We start from the raw sequence: 16660 nt of genomic DNA on the forward strand, positions 1-16660 counted from the left end.
CATAATGCAGTTGTGGATGCGTTTTGAGTCACTTGGATTTTGTAGGCATATACATATAAATTTTTAGTGAGAATTCTCTGGAGGGTGCCTGTTGAAATATCCAATTCTTGGACCCGATGGCGAATTGACGTCTCTGGCCTTTTTGTCACACTCTCGAGAGCTGCTTTGATGTTGTGTTCTGAACGACCTCTACGAGCTCGTATCGTCTGTTTCGCATCGGTAGCCGAACCAGTATTTTCGAATTTTTCTACTATTTTTTTCGAATAGTGGTAATTAAACTTTCACTATTTAGATAATAATTTTTGAAAATCAGGTCACGTTGCTCTAGAGTGTAATGTCCCACGTTTACTGATTCCCAACTCTCTCTCTCTCTCTCTCTCTCTCTCTCTCTCTCAATCTGTCACGTCACAATCATGTGACATTATGGCTGTCAAACCTGGCTTGCATTTCAAATATTGCGTTCTTATCGAAACACCTTTTAATATACTACTCTACAAAAAAGATGAACTAGTTGGAGCAAAAAGCCAACGGGCCTAAAGAATCTACTCAACACCGTCTAACTTGATGCTAAAAATAAGAACCACATCTGCACGAACAGGACAGCTGCACTCGGATAATTCTGAAGGCACTTAACAAGCTCACTAGCTCACTTGTAAAGCTGCTATGATTTCTTACACACAGAGGATTCAGAGTTATTAAATTGTCAGTGAGCTGACCAATCTAGGAGCTAGTCAAGTGCTGATTGAGGAACATCTTTAACTAAGAGATAAGTTAGAACCAAGAGGTACGGCTGAAGTTATATTGATGAAGACAGGTTAATCAGAGGGCGAAACAACCAAAGATTCTGATAGAATTTGCGGAAATAGGCTATCAGACAATAATCGCTATCCCGGACTGCCGCTTCCAAGAAATATATAATGATACTAAATACATCATCTTCAATAATTATTATTAACACAAAGCAAATGCTGGTATTTGATCTAGTCTTCATCTGCTAGGACAAGGGCGACAAAAGCAACTTAGCAGAGACTAGTTAAATGAGATTTTATTCTAAATAATTGTATCTATGTTAGTAATACAAAATTGAAAATAGCTCAATATTCATTAATATTACCCGAGGAATCAATACATTTTAGTTCTTGGTGTTTACATTCATTGTCAATGGAGTATATTAAGAACAAGAAACGCTTAGTATGTTATGACATCACTTGAAATCGAGCAGAGTAATACAAAAAACATACACGCAAATTTGAAATGATGTTAAAAGTCATAATTATATTGTCCAAATTATGTAGGCTATCGGGGTTATTAGTATGGAGGTGTCGATTGTGAGACATTAAATTTGCATCTTGACAGCAATTCTTCATGCTCTTGAATATTAATAGTCTTCAATAAAGATAAAAGTGAATTAGCAAATTTAACTGATGTCCTAATAAGAAACTTTCTTTACTCAAGGTTTAAAAAATTGATAACGTTTTAAATCACATAACGCACCAAGGACATGTACAAGGTGTAATCAAAAATACTGCGAAATATTTTATTAAAGTGAGGGCATTATGAATTTGAATTATCTCGTTCAGAACAAGGTACCTACCCAACTAGAATGTTTTCCTGATTTCCTTGAAACATCATAAAGACCTAAAACAATGTTAACCCTATTAGAGCAATCCTGACGATCAGGATAAATCTATTTAAAATATATTATTTTTTCTTCAGGCTTTCCCGATCATTTCCATGCAATTAGAGGCGGCGTAAGGCATGGGCGGTGTACGACACCGTCCACGGCCTCACGGTGCTAAGAGATTCGCGCCTCACAGCCGAAAATAATTTTAAAAAAGTATGGAAAATCCAAACGTATACGGCACAAGGTTTTTCTCATTCTAGAGTATCTGGTAGATACTCGGCGCCAAGCACACATTCGCCCCACTACGGCACGAGCACTACCTTCTGTGTCCGCCGGCCGAGCCACCACTCACCAGACTACTATATGTACGCGAATAATCTTGTGTGACGTCATTAGAAAATCTTTGAATCCCAATATCTCCGTAATTACTGTATATTGTGCATTCATATTTTACAGGTAATCAATATCCAAAGTAAAGTTTAGATTGACCGTAAAAAAAATTTCAAGTTCCAACAAACGCTGGAAGATAAATTATGAAGCCTTTTTCAAACACAAGGTGGGAAAGCAGAATCCAGGCGGTGAAGGCTGTATAACTGCAATTTGATAATGTTGTTGAATGCATAGAAAACTTAAAATGCCAAACGGAACAATGGGACACTTAGTGATTGCAAATCCGTTTTAAACGAAATGGTTAGTTTGGAAATTTATCATATCATCACATATTATATGCTATGAGTTATTAACGCGTGTCAATACCATAAGCAAATTTTGGCAATCTGTAGAAATCCATTACTCTGGAGCATTTGCGTACATGTTGTGAATGGATCAAACAATATCGACAAACTGGATTCAAAAAACGCTTTTCTGACGCTCGTCAGTTTGTTGAGGAAAGTAGTTACGATTTGCCAAAAGATTTTAAAAATAAAAAAGTAGCCAAAAAGAACAAGGTGTTCGATTATGAAGGCAGCGATCAACATATAGAGACATAAAAGCCGGTATGAAACAGACCTTTTTAACACAATGTGATAAGTAACTTAGAATTGAGATTTATGTCTTTAAATGAACATTTTGAAAATATTGGTTTTCTGTATGGCTTAAACAAGTTAAAAAAAAATCCAAAAGAGGAAATACTGAAAAACTGCCGTATTTACACACAGTCCTGCAACTAGGTGAGAGCAGTGACTCCCACCCTTATGAGATGTATGAGTCATTAAGGAGCTCAGTAAAATCAAAAGAAGAAACTTTCTTTTTATTTAATTATTCCTTTTTTTCCATTTTACTTTAATATTCCAAAGAAGTATAAGTAAACATTAGTGTTTTTTAAGAAAACAAAAATTTCAAGTGATTTTTTATTTTATATTCCCTCCTTCTTGTACAATCAGAGGGCCTCGCGAAATGTACCTTGCCCACATTAAGTTTAGGACTCACCTCAGGAGTTTCTATGATAAATAGTGTATTTTTATAAATAATGTTTGCTTGTTTGAACCTCTTACTCTCATACATACCAGTGATTCAAGTCAGGACCACATACGTCAAATCTAATAATAAAACTATGCATATAAGGATAATCTGATCAGTATCACGCACGAAGAACCTGACCAAAAAGTATTTGAGGTAATCCTGATATCATATATACGTACAATGAAAATCTAATGAGGAAAATGTAAGGCAAACGTGATTATGTCCATAGAAGGACATTAGGACCTCATTAGTGATCAGCGTTACATCAACATCAGATACTTGCCAGGTTATCCTGACCTTACAAGGTTGCGGAAGTACCTTGTCGGGGTTATAGTAAAAAATTCTAGTCGGGTATTCAAACGTTATAGTAATGTTTCTTTCAAAATTGATTACACTTGCTCTGTCTTGGCTTTTTCTGGTGAGTAAACCAGATATACACATAGACTTTTAACCTACAATAATTCTCAAATAATGAGCGATTTGTGATACGGCTAACAATATAAAACATTGATTGACGGGACTTTTCGGTGCGAGGTGCGAGTATTAAAAATTTTTGTTTCAGCACACCATACACAAGATATCAAAGTTTCATAAGATTTCTTAAGCACTTTTGCAGCTTGGATTAAAAATAGGTTTAAGTAGCAGAAAGGCATGCCGTAAAGGAATGAAGCTTGTCTCTACACTTGAGGTTATGAAATATACTAGTTGAGACAGATGCGGTTTAATTGATTATGTAAAAACTCATTAACTGTAATTTTTCATGATACACTGTGTATTTCTAATAATAATAAATGGATTTGTGTTGTAAACAAGCATGTGCAAAATAGGATTAGATACGATTAGTTGTAAAATATCAATCAATCATTGAAATGACAAAATGGAATCTGGAGAAATGAGTCTGGAGTTGCTTGAAATAAAATATCAGAGCGAGAGAAGAATTTGATGGAAAGAATAACGTAGATTTAATATCATCTACGACAATACTATTTTATTTGTATTGTTTAATAAACAGTATAAAACTTTACCAGGACAACAACTTTCTCCTTGACAATGTAGACATGTAGAAGACACAAAAGGTTACTTCTAAATTGGTATGGTGCAATATTGTATAGAGCAGACAATATACGGCGTCTTATTTTGTAAATGTAATTATTGTGATGATGAAAATGTGCATGTTTGTTGTACAATCTTATAGAAACTACTGAACGAATTTGCATTATGAATGTAAACCTGAATTAAAAAATAAGATCCACGCGTTTCGATATCCAAGTTATTGTCTTGACTGAAGGTAAACTAAGATCTAGTAACGACTAGTTTCATACTAAATTTTCTCATCCATAAACCTTCTTCCGCGAAAATTACTTCCAGCGGGAAAACCTCCTTGGCAGGAATCTTCACATTTATTCCTTGACTAGTAAACTATAGAATTGGTCATAAAGAATTGCCCTTTTCAAGCTACTCTCACATTTAGCAATTTCTCTTCAAATGCATCCAACAATTTTTATCGGATCAATTTTTTAACAATTTTGTGCTCTTTAAACCGGACAATAACGGATCTCTTAGTTTGCCCAGTACACTTTCGGTTACAATCACCACAGCTAAATTTCATATATACCACTCTTTTGTAAATTTGGTATTTTATTCTTACGATTGCCCAACAATTGTTTTAAAGTATTGTTGGATTTATAAATCAATTTAAAACCCACTCAATCCTTTTGTATAAACAGGATTGAAAGGTATCAGAGTCAACTCAACCCAAAATAAAAAACAAAAAAGGCCTTTCAATTTCAATTCTACAAAAGAATTAGATGGAATATTTGGATTTTAAATTGGTTTATAAATCCAATAATACCTTAAAACAATTGTTGGGTAAACCTAAGGATGAAATACAAAATTTGAAAAAAAGTAATATAGGTATATGAAACTGACTGTGGCGAATGGGACGGGAAGTATATTGGGCAGACTAAGAGATCAGTTATTCTCCGGTTTAAAGAGCACATAGCTCGTGTAGTTGTGAGTGTTGGTATGAATATTGTATTCAGTATAAATAGGGTTCATTTTAGTTCGAAAAGATATCGATCTTTTGGCAATATCAAAAAATGATCTTGAGGATATGTAATCAGATGGTCACCTTCTCACATCGTTTTTGCATTATAGTCGACATTTTTTATACCCTATAATTAGGGTGATTTTTCTATTTGTTTGGCGCTGTTGCTGATATATTTTTTGTGTATTTTTACCATTTAACCAATTTCTCATCCTTTTGATATTTTTTCCTTTCACCACGTTCTTCTTATCAATTTATATAGTAGTTCATGCAACTCACTTCCTTTATACTTCATCATTTCTATATTTATTTCTTCTTTTCCGGGACTCATTCCATTTTTAGAATTTCTCATGAATTATATTTCATATATATCATCATTTCTTATTGTTTTATTTGTAATTTCTTTTCCCTTTTCTCCGTTCTGCTCTTCCAGTTCGTCTACACATTATATATATTTTCCGTTAACAAATGTTGGAATGGCTCCTATCAGATTTCTCTTTCTACCACTACTCTGCTTTTATTTTCATTATTTTTGTTTCACCTTAAAATGGCTTATTACCTCATTCACTTTCCTATAAAATTCTTTTACCAATTCCAATCTTTATTTCTATGTAATTCTTGTTATTCATCCAATTTCTTTTTCTTATAATTTAATTGCAGTTTTTTTAGCCTCCCCATATATTTCTATCTTCTATCTTCTTTGTCCTCAATCATGTTGATCTTGCATTTAAAGTATTTATATTTCTTACTGGCATTCCTTATTATATCACTATACTTGGACACATCAAGAAACTGATCAGAAATTTGATTTAAGCAAAGCAACGGCTATTTTGCCTTACACTACAAGCTTCATGGTAGATGCTTGCTTGGTAACTATCACTTGTCTTTTACACACGTTTCAGTACTCTTTAAATACTGTATCTAAGGGACAAAATGCATGCAGAAACTAGTAATAAATATGAAAATAAAATCGAATAGTATAGAGCTGCCAATTGAATATGAAAGCAGACTTCTATATTTGAGATTCGAATATATCATTGCAATAAACTTATGCACCCTATTAACTATTGTCCTCCAACTGTTTATTCTGTGCGGCGTCACAAAGTAAACTCTTTCCTAACAATTTGTTAACAATTTAAATAAATTTACTATATACGGTCAAGCTAATATTTACTAAATGTATTTATTGTGGTTTAATCAGTTTGTAAACAAATTGGGCGTTATCATATTTGCAAAACTTTTTGCCGAATATTTTCTTATTGCTGTTACGAGCATAGTTAAAGACGCAGTATGAAAGCCAGCACACATAATTAATGTTAGGCGGCGTATGAAGCTTTAATCTGAGTGAATCATACTCAGTGGAAGGCAATTAGACTTAAATTGGAACGTAGTTGAATGAATATGGTTCGTAATTTTGAAAAGAAGCATACAAGGACTCTCTGTTGTCATACATTTGCCTCGATGTGCTCTGTGAATATTTTTTATATATTTAGCTTGTCTTGTGCAGATTCCAACATTTTTTTTTTGGAATAATTTTTCAACATTTCAATATACTGTCGACGCGAATATTGATTAAACCATGTTGGATGCAAAGCGAGAAAATTATAATGGGGTATGTTGTTGATGCTAGTCATATTAATGTCAATCTCAAGGTATGTGATATACCTTGAGATTTTTTCTGATCAATTCAAGCATAGTACCGATTTTTTCTGTCACACTGACAAATTTTTTCCTTTAGTAACTTTGTTCACTAACCATTTTTAGACCATGCCACTTTTACAGTACTGTTTAATATATTTAGGTCACTGCAAAAACACTAATCGCACTGAAATGGCAGAATGTCGTGGTTGAGGTTATTTTTAAGAATAAATATTAGTAAGAGTCAGAAATTATCATTGTTGTTAAGACAAAAATTTAAATATCAATTATTGTTATTCCATACATTGTATTCAATCCTCAAGTTTCATTTCAATATCATAAGTACTGGTTAATAATGCATCCCTTAAACATGCGATAGTGCGTTAAAAAAATCTATCAAGTGATTCAGTGCTAGAGGATCAAATAGGTCAATTTAATCCAGAAATTTACTGAATATTTGAGCGTTATTAAGAAATGTGGGATGGAAGTGTTTTCTCTTATAACAGATACACCATGAACTTGTTGTAATTCAGTTTTTCCCACATTCCTGAGCAAGCTGATCATTCGTATGTCCTCTAATCCAAACCAAAAATGAACTTTTGGAATATTGTTAGAATGTCAAGATTTTGTCTACTTAGAGAGGTCATGTGATGAAAATGTATTGGAACTTCCACATTTTTAGTTTTTAAGTAGTAAAGAAGAAGTTTTAACAAATTAAAAACGATTAAACGCATCAAAATACATCAAAGAGTCGGCGAGTGGCGGCTCGTGGTAAAATAATTTAGGTATATTGCATTGTTTCCAAAAAAACTTTCCACACAGGAAAAATATAAATTACCAAGCCTTGCATTAGCGAGATCTTATGAGGTCTGACTATTAAATAAGAAGTCTGCGCGTCAAGAGGGAGCCAAAGACGTTTGCAGTTGCATTGGTGTGAATGCAGCCATTTAAATTTACCACTCCAAGACTACAAAAGTCAAGAATAGAAAGAGAAGAATACCCTGGTGTATCTCAAATAAATAAAAATACTGCAACAACTTAAATCGGAAGGTACGTGGATTATTCAACATTGTCTTCAAGGAACGCCGTTTTCCGGTCAAGTACTATGAGCTGTTGAGTATTAAGAAAGTTTTTCGGATAGTATAAGGTTCGTTCCAACCCAGCAAAAAACCGTCCTTGGTACGGTGACGATTCTGCTCAATAGTATCGTTTGTGATCCGTTTCAGTGCCGGTCTTTTCGATCCTTGGTTGATAGCAAGTACTGTTACAAGAACTGTTCCAATACAGTCCCGACTAGCAGGTTGGAACAAACCTATAGAAAATCATTATTATTTGCAAAACTGCAGTTCTTATGCACCAGTTACCACTAGAGTCGGCTACGATTTGTTTCTATAACAAAGATGCTCAGAAAAACTAAGAAGAGCCGCTTTTTATTCTATGACGAAAATAATTTATTTACTACCTAATGACGAATACTCAGAAAATTCTAGAAATTGTCTCTATATACAAGATCAATTAATGATAAAAGTAACTGAACAACTTTTATATTTAATTGATATGTTATCTATAAATAATTTAAATTGTTTTTGCCACTCTCTTCGAATAATGAAAATCCAATTAAGTATGCTAATGATAGAAAACAAAAAGTTTCAGTTGAAGTAGTTGTGTTTCGATATTCATATAGTAAGTCGTAATACCATAGAATATATTAAAATCTTTGCTTAGAATAAATTTAGAAATAATAAGATAGTGTCGAAATTAATTCTATGAAAAAACATTTTATTATAATATATGTTCGATAACAATATCAATTCATGCATCGCTGTATTTAAGACTAGTCGTAAAAGTCTTGAGGACGACCCACGTTGAGAATATTCAAAAAGTGTGTGTACTATATTTAGAGTATATTAGGATCTAGAGGAACCAGAACAAGAAAAAATTGTATGCGTCCTTCTCAACAACAATTGAAGCGTTTTAGAAAGAATTTCCTGCGTCTTTTATAACTGTAAATAGACTTCTATCTACCACTATGATTCATAATCAAAACAAGAGACTAAGAGATGTTGTAAACCCAGTACCTAAGCGAAGCGTTTTAGGGTCCAAAAATCGTGTTAAAAGGTGTTTTATTAGATATAAAGTGATTTTTTTTGTGCTTGTGTGAAAAATAAATAAAGAGTATTGTTGTAATATATTGGATCAACTAAATTAGAAATTCGTAAAATAAATTACACGATTGAAAAAACTATTACAAAAAATTAAGTCTATTCGACAAGCTTTCTGTTGTTTTCAAAAAATTTATGATTTCAATCGAACGAAGAGGCAATATAAACCGGGTATGCATAATTTTGACAGCCCACTTCAGGGATGAAATCTAAAAATAAAATCACTGAAACAATTTTTGAAATCGTAAAAATCTGTTTTTCTAATCTAAAGAAAAAACTTAAATAGTGGAATGGTAAAGGAAAATATTGTGTAATAATACATTTTACTCTACATTTAATTAACAACATCACCAAGAATTAGTATAAGGGGAAATGGATAAGCGAGCCTACTGAAAAGTGTTTGGTGCGAAACAAAACCAGTTGGATTAATAAAAAATGCTATGGATTTGGATCGAGATTCATTATGAGTATCTAAATAAATAGTTATTCAATATCCAAAATATATACAAGAATATTAATTATTATCATTACAACTAGGTAGATCATTAAATTGTTGAAATAGAAACCAAAACATGATAAGATTTTATATAACTATATCAAATTCTATTATCATCAAGATATTTTTAAATTATTTTAGTCCTAAAATGAAATTTACTGTGGCACTTTGATTATCAACAGCATTAATGCGAGAACTATAAAAACAATGCAATAAAATAAAATTCAAAAGTTGATAATTCGGTTTGTTTATAATTTACTTGGTATGTATATTTTGTGAGTTTCAACATAATTTTCGTTTCAAGAAAATTTACCTGAACTGGAGAATATCTAGAATCATACAGTTGCCCCACTGGTACGTCCTGGTATACTAAACTCATATTTTCAAATAAAAATTCAAAAAAAATCCAAATTGCTAATAGCACAGTACACCTATCACCTAAGAAACATGATACTTGACTGAGCCTGTGAGTATTTGTACCTACAAGGTAGACTTTCCTCTACTAATTAAGGTATCTTAGGACTAATATTATTGGATATTAATAAATATTTGATAACAGTAAACGGTGTATTTTATAAGTTACTTACGCGCATCGAGAAGCTGTATTTCTTAATTTTATTGTACCTGACAATTGCCATAAACAATGTTGCGCACTGAATAGAAAACAGTGCGAATGCAAATAAAGATAAAATCCTTCTGAATTCAACTGATCGAAATACCAATTAGAAAAATATATTTTCAGCCATTAAAGACTACTTTTAGATAACAATATCTTAATCTTGGTCACCCCTTTGCGTAATATGTTCAGAAATTATTCTCTGAATAACTCATAGAAAAAACTATGTATTATTCACTTCAACAATAAGTTCGTTTTCAATCTTAATTGTTCACTATACATACTGCGCATTATTGGAAAGATATTGTGTAATGATGATATCGTTTTTACAAGTAAAAACATTTAATAATAATATAATACAATAATTTAGTGAGAATTGAGAGTAAGCCGATTAACATCACAACAGCGGTATGCTTCAAAATTATATCTCCCCATTCAAAACATTTAAATATCGACTACCATCAGACTACCTAATCGCCTGACTTGGTGGTTGTTTCGAATTACATCAGCCACGTCTATCAATTTCATGTGAAAACATATCAATAGTCTACTTATATACAATCAGGTGCATTACATATTTCCAATTTATTGTGATTTTAAGATCTAATCTTAAAACTTATTCTTTAGCATTTAATGATTTAAACAGACTCTCTATAAGTACAAACATTAACTTATATAAAGTATTTTTACATTTTTTATATTTCTTAGAAACACAAAAAACTTTATTTTTTGTTAATAATTCGATTAGAAAAAAATTTACTTCCTTTCGTGTTGATTCTAACATCAAAACGTTTACAATTCAGACTCAACTGCAATAAAACGATTTTAGTACCAACTTACGCTTTTGCTTTAGATTAAGGCAAGGTGCTTGTTATGCGGCCGAGGGTTCCTCAAAGAACCACTCATCAATTTGTTGAAATTGGCAACTAAATTAAAACGCCGTAGAAAAACAATTTCTGCCCATGATGATCTGTTTATGGTATCTTCATGTTTAAAAAATAGGTATATATCTTCTGTTGTCTGAACAAAGTGAAAATTGTGGCTGTACTTAGGTAAATAGTTCGTCACCGAAATAATTAGTCCTCTGCTGTCTGTGGAGTAACGCAAAACTCGTCTTGTTTTTGCAATGGAATATAAAAACTAGACTTACGCAGATTGGAGCACCGTTTGACTTACGAATGCGTTCAAGTATTGTTTGAGGTCACCTAACGGTAGCGAAGAAGTCTCCAAAAAATAAGGAGAACGATTTTTATATTCGTGATAGAATAAGATATCGAGGAGAGTCAGTTATGGTTTTTACTGTTATGAATTTTGTTGTTGGAGATTCTCTACAGCGGGCAAGATGCAAAACTATTCTAGACGCTTTTGTTCCTAATTTTATTTTCATGGACGATAATACGAATCTCTACTGTGCTAGTATTGCCAATTAATCAGTTAGGAGAAGTCAGGATTATCTGTATTAATTGCTCAACACACTAGGAAGATCGATTCCATTATTCCATGCAAACATTTTAAGTAAGCTTAATATGGTGGCAATATGGAACAAATTCAAAAGTTGATAATCAAAAATCGATGACCACAAACCTACAATTCCAAGACGTATTCACATTGTAATGGGGGCACTAGGAGGAAAAACTATTCATCTAACAAATAACATGAGCATTAATGTGTAATAATGAAGTAATTTTATTTCTCTCAATTTTTGAATACTGCAATATGTTTTTATAAATACGTGATGCTTTAACAAACACTCTTGTTTACATTTAATATGTTTTCTCAAATTTATGTTCAATCTTAGAGTGACATGTCCTTTTCTTTATAAAAGAGTGTACCATCAAGAAAATTTACTTCACTTCATATTTCTTTATTTCTACACCCTATATAATTTAACCTACTCACCAATAATCGATTAAGTAACAATTATATCTTATCTTTTTTGTTGATTTACTTTTTTGATTCAAAACTCCGTATATGATTATAATTTTAAGTATTCTATTAAAGATTTTCACTTCAATCGATTTAGCATTGGATTGAGTTGTTTCAATAGTTTTATTCCTTTTTTCGCAGTATACTATAATAATAATCTCGAAGAGGGAATTACAGCTTTCTTCTTCTTCATGACAAAATGTCGTGCCACAATTTGCTGCTGGTTAGCGAGATTTGATCTGCTGAAAGTCTTCTTGTTTGTCCAATCAGCTTTACTCTCCATATTGGACACTATTATAGAATTTTTGGCTCTTCCCAAAAATGAAAAAACCATAAGTATTGATAATATAACTGACATTGAGACAGTTGGTTAGAATTGAATTTAAATGTTTAACATAAGATTTTGTTTTAAGCTGCAAAAGAGCTTATAAAATGTTCAACTCTGTGGTGAAAATGTGTGATGACAAAAATTGTTATGAGCACAACGAGTCAATGAACGGCAAGAAACGGCTGCGATGCTCTCAATAAAGTATTTAGTTAAGAACCTAAAATTTTCGAAAATATTGATTTATTTATTGTTGTTCTCATTCATCTAAATCTATAATAGAGAGCATTAACAATGTTTAATTTTTTGTTTTCATATTTTTAAGTGGATAATACGTAAATATTAGTAGCTAAAAAATACGCATATGACTGTAATGTCATATTTATTATACATTTAATACTCTTAGCCAAATTCATCTGCAACTAAAGAATAATCGTAAATAACAAGTATCGATCATTCCTAGATTCGAAGCCTTATTCAGACGCGAGTCTTAATATCCATAATAAGAGGATGGTACCAGAAATACCTGGTCTGGCCAGCATATGTTTCAAGTTTGAAGACGCTACGTTATTTAATATTTGTTTATTAGCAGCCATCAACATTGAACGTATTCAGTGAATTTGTAAACATGGAAAAAGCTGGACATTATATGATACAATACTGTTATTTGAAAAATCTTAGCCCAACCAATATAAAAGCTGAACTAGATTCTATTCTGAGTGAGACTGTTCCTATGTTGTCAACAGTAAAATATTGGGTAGCAGACTATAAACGAGGCTGTATGACCTGCGAAGACCAGCAGCGCAGAGGTCGACCAAGTGAGGTGACGACGCCAGAAATGTCAATAACAATAAAAAATAGACTGAAAAGAGAGAATCGGTTCCAAAAAAAATAAAGACCGCTCCAGCTGTAGGCACTTATTGCAACGTTTGAGCGAAGAAATCAAGCAAAAACGACCGCATTTGACTAAGAAGAAAGTATTGTTTCATCAAGACAATGCACCACTATATTCGCCAGATTTAGCCCCTTGGATTTTCCAACAATAAAGAGGTGATGTCGGCAATTAATGGATATTTTGAGAAGCTTGACGTTTCTTATTATAAAAAGGGTATCGAACTGATTGAACATGGTTGGGAAAAGTGTATAGAGAGGGATGGAAACTCGATGTAATTTTTTCCAAAACTTTGTGTTTCCTTTATTGGGCCAGGTACTCTCAGGGACTCTGGGATCCTTCTCGTATACACAAAGTTCGTTCTTTTATAAATGGATTTAAAGAAATCCGGAAGAAAATAATCATAAAAATATAGACATTACATTTCTTGGTTAGGTTATCTGACAGAAATTCAATGATACTTATTACGAGCTTTTATTATTGCTTTTTACTTAACATTATAACCTAACTAAAGTTGACCACATTTACTACAGAAAATAATCGAAATAAGATATTTAGATGGGAATGCTCGTGAAATACTTTAATCTACATGCAGACAATAGACAATTATTGAAAAATTATAACCGCCACATCACCCAGACTAAAATCTGCTTGAGCTGGTATGGGCAACACTTATACAATATGTGTTACAAAAAACCTTGTCTCTCAACATAAGAGATGCTTAATAAGAATCTACGGGATGAATTTTTATTTAATTGACTGCTTCTGAAATAAAGAAATAGTGTGTTCCCGCGTTAAAACGCAAAGAGAAATTTTTTGGAGCAGAATCCTCCATAGACGTGATACCAGATACTTCTATGTCTATGATAGTAATATTGAATTAACTACTTTTTTATTTAAAATAATTTATCATTAAATTCCAAAATGATTCTATATGGTATATAGGGTGCTCTGGAGCTTGATGGAAAAATTCTGGAGTAAGTAGATGACCCCTCATCTCTGAGATATAGGCCTCTAAAGCTACGAAATCAGAACTTATATTTAAGAATATTTTTTTCATTATACATTCGAACATTATGGATTTTTAATGGATGATTACGTATGTCGATATGGTGTATAATAAATAATTCTACACTATTATCTGAAGGCCAGGGGCGGGTTATAGCCAATGTTTAACAAACCATAACTTTTACAGGGACAACGGTTGGAAACAGTAAATATTGATGTTACAAATTTATATGATCAATCTTGAGCTGATTAGATTACTATGTACAATATTTTTGCTTACTACCTAGTACATATTAGTTTCAAAATGTATATTACTAAATATGATATATAATAACCTGGAATTCTTGCTGATTGTATAATTTTTGGAAGATTTAAAAGAAGTTTGTTAAGAATATATTCATTCTATACAGCAACCAAACCAAAATACTAATTTACACTCATTAATAGGAAAGCTAGAGCAACGATTTTATTATAATAATTTCAAGATGAGCGGGAATACTACTGATCTTATTGAACACTTTCACCAAGTTTGGGGAAACTCAGTACATTAGAAAAAAAATTCATCGTAGAAATACTCGAACGCGTAAGTTTAAAATAAAGAATTTCTAGAGCATTATCTACTTTGCTTATCTTGAAAGACAGTCCTCATAATATTCCTTGACGACAAATTTGAAAGTATTTTCTTTGTTAGTTTGTTTAATATTGTCACGTAATTGAACTGTTCCACCAACTACGGTTCGTTTCAGTAATGATTTCATATTATATAGCTCAGATAATGTCAAAAATGTATAGAGATCTTTAAGCAATTTTTGTGCCCATATTGGACAAAAATAGTTGTGGTCCAGCTTTTCTTTAACAATTTCAAATAACAAAGTTCATGAAACTAATCAAAACTTTGATATTGTGAATAACTAATCTTATCATCAATTTTTTTCACCTCAATTTTCGAGATTTTTTCAATTCTATTGCGCTTTTTAAATTAAAACGAAAAACTTATTCTCATTGCGGGAACCAGATGTCGGCTGAGATGTTGTGCACTCAAACACTGAAAACCATTAGACTTTGTGAAGAATCCTCGTAGATACTTTTCCACCAACCAATAAATTCATTTAACAAGAATAAATAATCCATAAAAATATTTTAGGGATGTAAAATTTAAAAAAAAAACGCCGAAAAAAAAAACATTCAACGTAATAATTGCGGTGCTGTTTGCGTAGAACAAACAACAAATTCTTAGGAGGATATAAAACTAAAATGTGGAAAAATAGAGAAAATCTATCTATTGAAATTACGAATAAAAAAACGCTACAAATATAAAACGACACAAATAAAAATTAGTAACTTACTGAGAGAGATCAAAAAATTCTAACTAGTACAAAAAAATAGACTGCATAAAAAGCATTCTAGATATTATAATGGAGACTTATGAATGAGGCACCAGATCATCATTGGATCTCTTGATATATTCCAGAAAACCATAGTACCAAATAAGTTACCAAACGTTTCAGATTCAAATTTTTGACACCTATGTAACGATGGTTTGCGGCATGCAATCTGACTGTTATCATATAAGCAAAGATGTTATTATATAGCTTGAAATATATTCAAGGGATCTTCCATACCGAGGGCAAAAGATCTAAAAGACTGGATTGTGTAAGGGAAGCTCACTTATTTCCTTTCAGCTGCATTTCATTAATGAACGAGTTTACTGAGAATTCGAAGTAAACCTTCAACACCATCGATTGGCGAGGGGGTTTTGGCGATATAATGTTCACCTCATGCCGATAGGAGATATAAACGGTAGGTAGTTATCGGTAAGGTCATGATTAACGTGATCATTTATTCTTTCAAAACAGGACATAAGTTTATTTGAACCGAATAATAGGTAGTCAAAGAAAAAATAAACTTTTTAAGGAAAATTATTTTTTCATAAAGTTATTCAATTATTCCATTCTATTACTTTCAGCAATGTAATGTAATGAAAATTCGTCAAATTTCAGTCAATAAATTGGTTTTCAATTAATATATCCAATCAAATATCTTTCATTGTGGGCACCCTTTTAAATCTACCCAATAAAATATCTCCATTTCTTTGGTAAGTCCACTGTTCCACTGTTTTATAAAATTCGGTAGCCATGCATTTCACAAACTCTTCATCGAAATCATTACAATTTTCTTTCAATTTCAACATTGTCGAACTATACATGGAAGAAACTGATTGGTCTTGGAGTTAAATTGTCTTTTAATTTATTGATTTCATATGCAGCTTAAATTGTTGATACAGTGTGACCTTCAAGTTTCAAGACAGCTTGGTGGAAACTTAATAATTGAGTTTGTGAAAAATAAAGCCACAATTCGGAGGTGGGATCTTCAAATAAGTTTTTCAGTAATAAGGGACATTTTGCAATACTCAAAAAGTAGCATTTTAAAGAATGATACATTTTTAAAACCCTCTCCAAGGCAGG

At 32.1% G+C, this 16660-nt stretch overlaps 1 protein-coding gene across 3 annotated transcripts in view; it reads right to left on the reverse strand.

Annotated features, from left to right (window-relative positions):
* LOC130448358 (chloride channel protein 2-like) overlaps positions 1-16660 on the reverse strand; it is a 56214-nt gene that overhangs the window by 37414 nt on the left and 2140 nt on the right. Inside the window, exon 1 of one of the 3 annotated variants that reach the window (XR_008910317.1) lies at positions 9742-9869. The exons of 1 other annotated variant lie outside the window; for it this stretch is intronic. Coding sequence is in view for 1 of the 2 variants with exons in the window: in XM_056785710.1 (XP_056641688.1) it covers positions 9742-9807 (66 nt within the window). In the remaining variant the exon portion in view is untranslated. Of the gene's footprint in view, positions 1-9741; positions 9883-16660 lie in introns of those variants that run through there. One more of the 3 variants, XM_056785710.1, reaches the window with a different exon arrangement.

This window comes from Diorhabda sublineata, chromosome 8 (assembly GCF_026230105.1).
Source record: "Diorhabda sublineata isolate icDioSubl1.1 chromosome 8, icDioSubl1.1, whole genome shotgun sequence".
Classification (NCBI taxonomy): Eukaryota; Metazoa; Arthropoda; class Insecta; order Coleoptera; family Chrysomelidae; genus Diorhabda; species Diorhabda sublineata.